The sequence below is a fragment of the Athene cunicularia genome, assembly GCF_003259725.1.
Source record: "Athene cunicularia isolate RWA chromosome 19 unlocalized genomic scaffold, athCun1 chr19_part1, whole genome shotgun sequence".
Lineage (NCBI taxonomy): Eukaryota > Metazoa > Chordata > Aves > Strigiformes > Strigidae > Athene > Athene cunicularia.
Genome location: NW_020799124.1, coordinates 6,565,692 through 6,575,294, shown reverse-complemented (window position 1 = coordinate 6,575,294; position 9,603 = coordinate 6,565,692). Strand labels below are relative to the sequence as shown.

The 9,603-nt window shown below is 56.8% G+C and overlaps 2 protein-coding genes across 2 annotated transcripts; both read left to right on the top strand.

Moving 5' to 3' along the window:
* Positions 1-2,070: 2,070 nt before the first annotated feature.
* LOC113487336 (C-C motif chemokine 4-like) lies at positions 2,071-5,960 on the top strand. Its single transcript, XM_026861854.1, has 3 exons — positions 2,071-2,185; positions 5,188-5,302; positions 5,474-5,960. The coding sequence occupies exons 1-3, from the start codon at positions 2,071-2,073 to the stop codon at positions 5,577-5,579; spliced, it is 336 nt and encodes a 111-aa protein (XP_026717655.1). The 3' UTR covers positions 5,580-5,960.
* Positions 5,961-6,877: 917 nt separating this feature from the next.
* Positions 6,878-8,035, top strand: LOC113487270 (C-C motif chemokine 3-like). The gene is made up of 3 exons (XM_026861776.1): positions 6,878-6,950; positions 7,446-7,563; positions 7,936-8,035. The coding sequence occupies exons 1-3, from the start codon at positions 6,878-6,880 to the stop codon at positions 8,033-8,035; spliced, it is 291 nt and encodes a 96-aa protein (XP_026717577.1).
* The last annotated feature ends 1,568 nt before the right edge of the window (positions 8,036-9,603 follow it).

Genomic DNA, 9,603 nt, shown 5'->3' with positions numbered 1-9,603 from the left:
CCAGGCCTTGCAGTGGGACAGCACCAGCGGCCGTTCCTGGGGCAGCACCAACATCTTGTGCCAAACGGAGGAAAAGGTCTGGAGGGATGCAGAACCCCCTCCACTGTGGCTGTGCCCCAGGGCAGCACCCCAAACCCTGCTTCCCCCCACAGCCCGACTGAGCCGGAGCAGCCGTCCAGCGGGGCCAAAGGGCTCCCACGGGCCAGCACCTCGTCCGGCTCATAGTCTGGCCACTGCCGTGAGCCCCGAGAGAGCTCTGCACCCCCAGTGCTCATCCCCACCACCAGTGCCACCTCCAGCACTTCTCACGGAATTTTCCCTACAGCAAACTCGGCAGGAGGGAAGGGATGAAGGTCTTTCCCACGGGCTGACCCAGGAAATATTTGCCAAAGTATTTTAGGGAACTTTCCAACAGTGACTCACATGGAGGAAAAAGGGCGGCTGTTCCAGGGCAGCTGCACGGCCACGCTGATCCCTGTTCCCCCACCTTGGACCGGTGCTGGAAGGGTGCACAAAGAAACACCCCGGGGTGATCCCAGGGGAAGGGAATTCATCTTCTGGTGGGCAGCTTTTCCTTCCTGGGCAGGAGGTTTCAGAAAATATGTGTGAAAAAGAACAGTCACGAATGCTGCAAAAGTTGAGTGTAGTTGCTGAGAGATGCAGCCTGGGGAAAAACACCACGGGGACCCTCGGCCAGGTTGTGGGGGGATTGGGGTGGTGTAGCAGAGCCCCTCACGTCCCAGTGATGCTGATCCCTGCGGCCCATTGCTGCCTCCCACATCCCACCCAGGTCTTGTGCCTGGAGAAAATCCAGAAAACCTAGCAAGTCCCTAGTATGAACTTTGTGGTTATTTTTGACTCCAGCTCCAGAGCACAGAGGATCTTAGGAGATTCTTACTTGCTCTTTTGGGTTTTCTTCTCTTTTTTTTCCACCATTAAATGCTGCTTCTTGCCTTTTGGGTTGCTGGGAAATCATGAGGCATGTGCAATCTGCAGAAATCAGGGGGCAGATAAGGAGGCAGACAGTGCTTTGGGTTTATTTTAGTTTTAAATTCTGGGTTTTCAAAGGCCAAGTGTTATGACCCAGTCTGGGAGCTCAGGGAGTTGTAAAGGTCTCCTGATCCCCTCGAGTTAAATTAAGGTGAAACGACATCAAACAGCCAGTTAAAATGTTTTTACTGTGGTAGAAATGGCTTAAACTTGGAAAAGGATAGTAAGCGATGTAGCCTCTTGTTGATAAGTCTATAAGAAAGAAAGGAAAGGAAGGGAGAGAAAGAGAGTCAAAGAATCCAAATCACCACCCCAGATTCCAGCCTTGTCTCAGGTCTGGCAATCTGGGGTGGTGGGAGCACACCCAGCAACTTTTCTGTCACCTTTTAAGTTCATTTTATCAGCTGATTTGCATACTAGACCAAGAGAGGCAAGTATTCCATGAACTCATTTGCATCAGAGACAGGGAAAATGTGGAGCAGGGGTTCTGAGTGTGAGTTGTGGGGGAATGGGGTGCATTAACTTTTTGTCCAATTGTGTTAATGGTTGTCATCTCCCCGTGCAGCCTTTAGCTTTACCTAAGTTTTTGTTTCTTGGGCAATTATCCAGCCTTTGGCTCCATCTGGTGTTGGTTGTTTTCTCTCTTATAAGCCTTTTAGCTCTTCCTCTAGGCTATAGTCATAAATTAGTGTAGGCATTAACCCAAGCATGTGATTTTACTCAGTCTACATCTCCCCCTTTAAGGCTTATCTGGGGAATTTGGCTACAGGACTTCGAGGGAGCGGAGACGTGCACTCTCTGATACACTCTGCGCTTCCCTCAGCAGATAATTCATTCCTTAGACCAACCACAAAGGCCACAATTTGTCCTTGAGGCTCTCCGTGTGGAGAGCAACTCCTTCAGTTGCTCACCGCCAGGTTGGGGAGCAGGGGACGAATGATTCGAGCAACCCAGCCATTATTTTAATCTCAAGCAGAGGAGTTTGGTGTGAAATCAGCTTTTCAGTCAGGGCCAGTCCCCATGTGGAGGCAGCTGGGATGCGGGGGCCAAGGACGTGGGAAATGAGTCAGGCAGCACACGATGGGGAATGCCAGGGAAGAGGGAGAGTTCAGCCCGGGGCAGATGCGAGAGGATGAAACGCTGGGGGATGAGCGGCCTGAGCACACGACATGGGTGCTGAGGGTCCCTCCTCCAGGTGATGCAGGGAAGGACCATCAACCGGAGGAAAGCTTTTTGCCTTTGGGATCAGCTCTGCCGTGGGTGACTTGAGGCCCCCACCCACCTATTTGGGTTGAAAACCTTTCCCATTAGGGATGCTTTCCCTCTTATGGGGCCAGCAGGCCATAGGGTGACCCCCATCCCACTGCCCAGCATCAGTAGCCAGGAAAGGGGGGGCTGCCCCAGTACAGCCACCAGCCAGGAGCAGGCCATGGACTCCAAAATCAAAAGACAGCCCCAAAACCCCAGAGATCTCCATCAAAGCCACATGATGCCACTTTTTTTCACCAGGTTCCTGCAGCCGGGGAGCACCGCTGCCCACGGTGCAGCATCGCTGCCGGCCTTTCCCTGCGGTGTCTGGGCAGGAGCCAGCCAGGCTCCGCGGGGGCGAGGGGTGGCGGGGGTGGGAGGTGTGAGCCACCTCTTCCTGGGGACAGGCGAGGGTGGGTCCATCTTGATAGAAACCACCTCTGCAAGCAGCTGGGAAAGTCCCATATGGCCAGGGCAGGGCAAGGACCTTAAAAAAAGTAACAGGACATGCAGTGTGTGCATTTAGTGGTTATCTCACCATCAGCCTCAGCAAGGTAATGGAAAAGCTGATCCGACCAAGGCAGAGATCTAAAAGGGAGAAGAATATGTCAAACAAACAAATCCTTTATAGACAACAGTCCTGACCTGGCAAAGCTGCTTTGATCATGTTCATGGCTGTGGCTGCCCCAGCTGAGCTGCAGTCCCATCCCGCTGGCGCTGCACTTAGATCTTCCTCCCCCGGGGTTATCGATCAGCTGAAATGAGGAGAAGTGCTTCAGCATCAATAAAGCATCTGCGAACATGGCTGGAAAAGCAACTCTCATCCAGGGGCGAGCCTCATTTCCAGGGGGGCTGAGGTGTCCTGACATGCCCGGCAGCTCTCCGGCAGCCCCAGCCACGCTGCGAAATGAGGCTGGGGCTGCTCTGAGCACCGACACACTCCCGGTGGAGGCAGTGGGTTTTCCAGAAGCTGCTTCTGCTCTCTGGCCAGGGATGCAGAGTAGCCGTAGGGAGCAACATGCACGTGAGGTTGGTGGGATCAGGACATCCTTGTCCCCCCCAGCAGTGGCAGATTTGGAGCCCCTGCACATTTTCTGGAGAAAGCACTGAGAGCTCAGCCCCCAGCGGGGTCCCAAGTGCCTCTGCCAGCCCCCAGATGTGCCGCCTTCCCCTGCGCCTCTTGGCAGCAAGAGCAGGATCTGTCCTGCAAGTTTTGCAGGTGCCAGCACCTCCCACTCCCCACCATGGGGCTCAGCCCTTCTCCCCCCAATACTACCCCCACGCCAGGGGCAGCAGGAAGGATGAGGCAGCCTTTTCTGGGGTCCCCCACCTGTATCTCCTCTATTTCCTGGCAAGGTTTCCCCAGCCATGGGAGTTCCTGGCAAGGGAGGACAATAAAGCCAGGGCTGGGAGAGAGGACAGGCAGAGGCTGAGGCCAGTGGTCTGACACCAGCAGCTCTGCTCCTCACCACACTCTGCAGCCAAGTCTGAGGCCAGAGCTGTGAGTGCTGCAAGGAACTCCCCATGAAACAGGGAAAGGGAGGGAAAGGGCATTTTTCAGTCCAGACCACACGCAGGAACAGGGGACCTCGGGGGCCACCCCAGAGCAGAGAATGGATCTGCTCATCACAGCAGTGGGTCTGCCCACATCCGGTGCCCTTCTCTGCATCCCACACAGAAGGGTGATGAGTTGAAGGAGGATGAAGACTAGTTTCTCCTAAATTCACCAAGAGATGCAGGAGCACCTGGTTTTCCCTCTGAGCCCCCATGGGCATCCTTGGCCCCAGTGCCAGGTCTGTGCACACCCAGTACAGCCCCATCCTGGTCCATGTGGGGAGGGGAGAGGGGGATGTTCCTCCTGAGATGCAGGTGAGCCCTGGGGACCCAGGGGTGCTCAGGCACCGACAGCTCCAGGGACCCAACCAGGGCTGAAAGTCCTCGGTGCTCCAAAATCCCCCACCTGCAGGGTCCACTTGACCCATGTCGTGGACACCAGCACTGGGGCTTGGGGCAGATGGATGCTGTGGGTGCCAGGAATGTCACCCCTGGAATTGCCCAGCCTGATGTATCCCAGCATTTTGCATGGGAGCTTTAAAAGGGGCCTTTCCCAGTCTAATAAACGCTTTTTTTGTTTTTCTGGTGTTTCTGTTTCATTTTCTTATTGCCAGGAATATTTTCTACCCTTAGGAGGTCATATTTACCCCAGTTGGGGAACTCCTTGGTGTGTGAGGGTAAGAAGGGGGACAGGAGGGGAAGGATAGATCCACGAAGGCAAAATCGAGCCAGGCAGCTGCACTGGACCAGGACCAGAAGCATCCCCTTTCCTCTGCTCCCAGTGTCTCCCCGAGAAGATTAATGGGAGTGGGGTGATGATGGGGGTGCTCTGCCCCACCAGCTCAGGGTGGCCCAAACACCCGTGGGGGTGCCATGGGTGTCCCCAGCCCAGCATGGCGGGATGCGGCTGCCCGCACAGCCCAGCTGGCAGGGACGTGCATGGGGACGTGCGTGGGGATGTGTGTCGTGTCTCGGCATCTCCCCGCTGCTTCCCACGATCCGCCAGCTGTCCAGGGCTGGGATGCGCCGGGGCTGGGGGAAGAGGGGGCTTTTTGGCCAGCTGCAGTGAGGCAAAATCCCCTGGGGAAGGCCCAAACAGGCCTCTGCCTTTCCCAGCTCAGTGCAGCCAAGAACATGAGCTGCTGCTTTGGCGCCCTGTGGAGGGAAGCGGAAGCACCTGCCCAGCCTCTCCCAGCCCCAAAGGGCCCCAAACACCCATGTCCGTGCCTGGTGCAACCAAACAGAAGCTGCTTCTCTATAGCTTACAGGGATGGGGTTGCTTTGTGTATGGGGTGCAGGGGAGCTCCCTTCAAAGAGCCGCCGTGCTCACGGCAGGAGGGCTGAGGTGGGAGGTGGGGGTCTCCAGGCTAAGTCGAGTTTGTGCTGCTCCCCCAGGAGCCCCAGCTGTGCCGGACAAGTGCTGCTTCATCTTCCAGGCGAGAAGGATCAAGAGGGACAACATCATCACCTGCTACCCCACCAGCCCCGAGTGCCCGCACCAGGCTGTGATGTGAGTACCCCAAACCCAGCCCTGGGGGTAGAGTCCCTCTAGACCCTGATGGACTCTGTGTCTTGCTTCAGTGGGCCCAATCCTGATCCTCTGTGCCACCAAGCCCCTTGGAAGCTCAGCGGGGGGATCCCATACCAGCACCCCGCTAACAACATCTCTTCTCTGCCCCAGCTTCAGGCTGAAGAACGGGAAAGAGATATGCACCCAGGCAGCCAGGGCCTGGGTGAAGAAGTACCAGCAGAGCTTCCAAGTCAGCTCCTTCTCCCTCCCCAGCTAGTGGGGCAGCCAGAGGCAGCATGGGGAGTCCCCTCCATGGTGGGGGACACACACATGATGGTGACCCCTTTGCAGAGGCAGCTGTGGGGACACTCCATCGGGAAACAGCAGCTCACCAGGAACATCCTCCCCATCACGCTGCAGTGACCACCCCCCGCAGGCCAAAGGCCTTTGCCATCCCCAGCACCCGCCTGGGATGGGGTGTGCCCACTCCACGGGGTGCCGGGGTCCAGACCCCCTGCCAGTCCCCATGCTCTCAGCCCTGCTTTGCATGCAGGCAGCTGCCTGTACCCTTTGCAGTCTGCCCTGGCCAGCCTGGCAGCAGCAGAGGGGTTAAGGGGCAGCTCCTCTCTGGTTATTTTTCTACAACACAGTGAACAGAATTAAATGTGCTCTCCTGCATACAAACATCTGGCTGTGCAAGTGTCTTGGGTGTGGACAGAGGCGCCGCCGGCTTTCCTGCCTGGGTGTTCAACAACATCTGAAAGTGCCGGGGTCAGTAAGGGGCTGGGAAGAGCCAAAGCCCCAATGATGTCTCTGCGAGGGGGCTTGGAGGGTGCGTGGAGCCAAATCGTGTCCAGGTAGATTTTGGGGAAGCCACCAGTGAGAGGAGCAGGAGGCACGCACAGCCCCTGAGGAGGGGGCTTCCCGTGCTCCTCATCAACCATCCCAGTGAGTGGAGACCCCCAGCCCAAGTTCAACCAGAGCTGCCCCTTGGGGGTGCCTGGTCAGGCCTCACTGGCAGCCCACACTCTTGGGATGCCACAAGGAGACATGACGGGCACTGCTGCAGTGACAGGCACCGTGACAGGCACCGCCACCACAGTGGGTCTCAGGGTGGGCTGGGGCAAGCCCAGCCACTCCTGAGCCATTCATCCTGCTGCAAAATTGCAAGAGATGCATCGCAGCTGAGCTGATGAGTATTTTTTGCAAATAAACTCACCCAGGGCTTTTGCAAGCGTGAGCATCATCCTGTGTGGTTTGCCAGCGGCAGCAACCAAACCCAAAATAGACTGCCGGCCCCAGCGCATCACCAGCGACGTGGAGCTACTCACCACACTTTCCAGCAGCCCCTGGGTACCACAGGGGCTGAAGGAGCTCAGAGAAGGAATTTCCATTCACTAGTTGCCCTTTATCAATGTCTCCAGGCAGTTCTTTCCTGGGGGGAGTCCCGAGCTGTCATGGAAAGCCTGGCTGGGTGGGGTATATCACACCAAGGTGCAGGCAGGAGAGGCAGATAGCTCTCGGTGACTGTAGGTCAGCAAGAGCTGCTGACCTTGACCGAGCCCTGGGACAGACATGAAGGTCTCCACCTTGGCCCTGCTCACCATGCTGCTGGCAGCTCTCTGGACAGAGAGCCAGAGCGCCTCCTGTGAGTACCAACGCTGAGCCCTTCCCCACGGCTGCCCCAGCACTGTTCTCAGCTCCTGCACTGACAGGGTTTGGGGGTTAGGGAGGGGGGCAAGAGCTTCAATTCCTGCTCCTGCCACAGGTTTGGGGGGGGGGCTGAGGGGCACTGGCAGCTGCCTTAACATGGGGCTGCCCTAGTCTTGCTCAAAATGAGCGAAAATAGTCCTGGGGGTGGCTTTGGTCCCAGCACCCTGGCTGGGGAGCTGAGCAATAACCCCTGCAGGCAGGGGAGGGGGGTACTCAGCAGCACCACCGGAGATGTGAGAGGGGATGGAGAAGCCTACCTTAAATATTGGGGCTATTCGGGGTAAAGCAAGGAGCATCACCCCGAGAGGAGACCCCTTGTAGCAGGAGGGAGTAGGAAAGTCCCCAAGGGAGCAGCCACCCCCCTCGGGGCACCACCCACCCCCCTCACACCAGGTGTGGGAGAGAACCAACCCCTCTCATCTCCTCCCAGTCCGCAGCCTCTACGGCACCTGCTGCTACAAGAAGATGTTCTTGAAGAACAAAATCCCAGACAACCTCATCAAGAGCTACCAGGAGACACCTTCCCACTGCTCCTACAGGGCTGTGCGGTGAGTACCCCCAGGCAGCCTTCCTCCCTCCTCAGCACTCCACTCCTCACCCACTGTCCCTGCAGGTTGTTCTGCCTTCGGGGATTTCCTCCAAACAAGCCCCCCACAAAGGTCACCGTGCCTGGGGGTGCCCTGTGCTGCCTCTTCACATGCACATCCCTCCCCACTGCTTTATCCCAAATAGCCCCCAAATCCCTCATTTCAGCTGCCAGCCAGAAAAATGGGTAGGAAGACAAGGTTTCAGAGATTACTAAAAGCATTTTGGAGGGATGGGTGGGCAGCTGCTGCAGGCATCCCCTGGCTGGTGGGGGAGCCCCAGGGTATGGCTGGACCCCGCATCCCCCCAGCTAACGCAGCCCCTCTCCCCCGCAGTGTGGAGACGCTGAAGGGGCAGAAGTTCTGCGTGGACCCAAAGAAGAAATGGTTCCAGGACTACCTCCAGCGGAAGGAGGCGAACAACACCTCTACATGAATCTGCCTTCCACATCAGCTCTATTTGTTCCCATCCCATAATTATCTGTATGTTCTCGTGTTGTTAAGTCATGGAGCTGGCTCCATCCCCCCTGCTGCCCCCCCTCCAACCACTACTGTACATCTCTCAGCACGTTTAATAAAATGCCCTGTCCTGACCTGCTGCTGCAGTGAGATTATGTAAAACCTGGGGGAGAGAAGCAGGGTCACCTCAGGGCTCAGCCTCCCAGTGGGGACCCAGGAGGCCCTGGGAGGGCAGGGAAACCCAAAGGGCCAAGGCTCATGCCCCCAGCTCCTCCCCAAGAGGAAGCAGTCCCAGCCTGGGGTTGAAGGATGGCCAGCCCCAGCACTGAGCCCCCTTCCCCCTGTCCTTCCTTGCAGAACACCCAAAGCCCCCCTGCCCCTGTCCTGCAGCCGCTCCCTGAGGACCAGCCCCCGGGCTGCCAGGGCCCACTGCTGCCTCCTCCTGAGCCTGCTGGGCTCCCCCAGCCCCTCCTGCAGGGATGCTCCCCCACCTCTGCTCCCCTGCTTTAGGCTGGGGACCAGCGTCACTGTTTGGAAAGCATGAGCCCTCTCCTTATCCTCAAAGACTCCATTTGACTGAAATAAGCCCAATAGAAGACATTTTCCTGCTGAAGAAGGCTGGGTGGGCAGCACCCCTGGGTGCCTGATGGAGACTGTGCAGCACAGGGCAGGGATGGCTCCCAGCCCCCCTCCCCTTCCCCTGGACACAACCCAGCACTGAAGGAGCCACAGGCAGCTCTGGGCATGTGGCAGGAACACAGGGTGCAGAGTGTATCTCTCCTTCACTGCTGGTTCCCTGTCTCTCTCCAGAGGTTGCAGGGGGTTGGTGAGCTGCAAAAGGCTTAAGTGGGCAGAGTTTAAATAATTTAATGTGGCAGACAATCTAGCCCAGCCTTTTCCAGTAAGACTGTCCCTGCCTCCAGAGACTAGTTGAGCCTGCTTTAGCTATTTTTATGTTTGAGTATTTGCTGCAATAGGATGAGATTAAGTTTTTACAAAGATGAGTACTCTGTTTAACATCAAGAGCTTTTAAAAGCTATGGAGCCTGTGTTTTCCCCCAGCTCTGGATAAAGATAGTGGGTGCTTGGGGCCCATGCCTGTGGGATGATTCCAGCACCCCCAGTGCAAGGTGGCCACAATGCTCCTGGCATATCAGCTGAGGAAGAAAAGGCCAAGCTCCTTAAAAAATCAGATTGACAGCCAAGATGTGTTGGTTGTAAGAGCAGAGGGGTGGCCAACCAGCGCTGGTGAGAGACCCCACCAGGCTGTGGCCATGGCAAGATGGCAACCATGAAGATGAAGACTGCTCAAACCTGCCCCAAAACATTTAGCTTTTCAATTACTTCTCATTTTCAAGAAGCTTCACACAAGTGACAGGCCTGTTCTGGTCGCATTGCCACAGTGGGTGGGTGGGCTCTAAGGGCTGGCAGAGGAGTTTCCCCACAACATGAGGTGTGAAGAAAATTAACACTCCCCTCCCTCTGCACAGCAGAGGCAGCAACTGCTCTAGAGGCTGAGACAGCTTTGCCAGTCACAGTTATATGC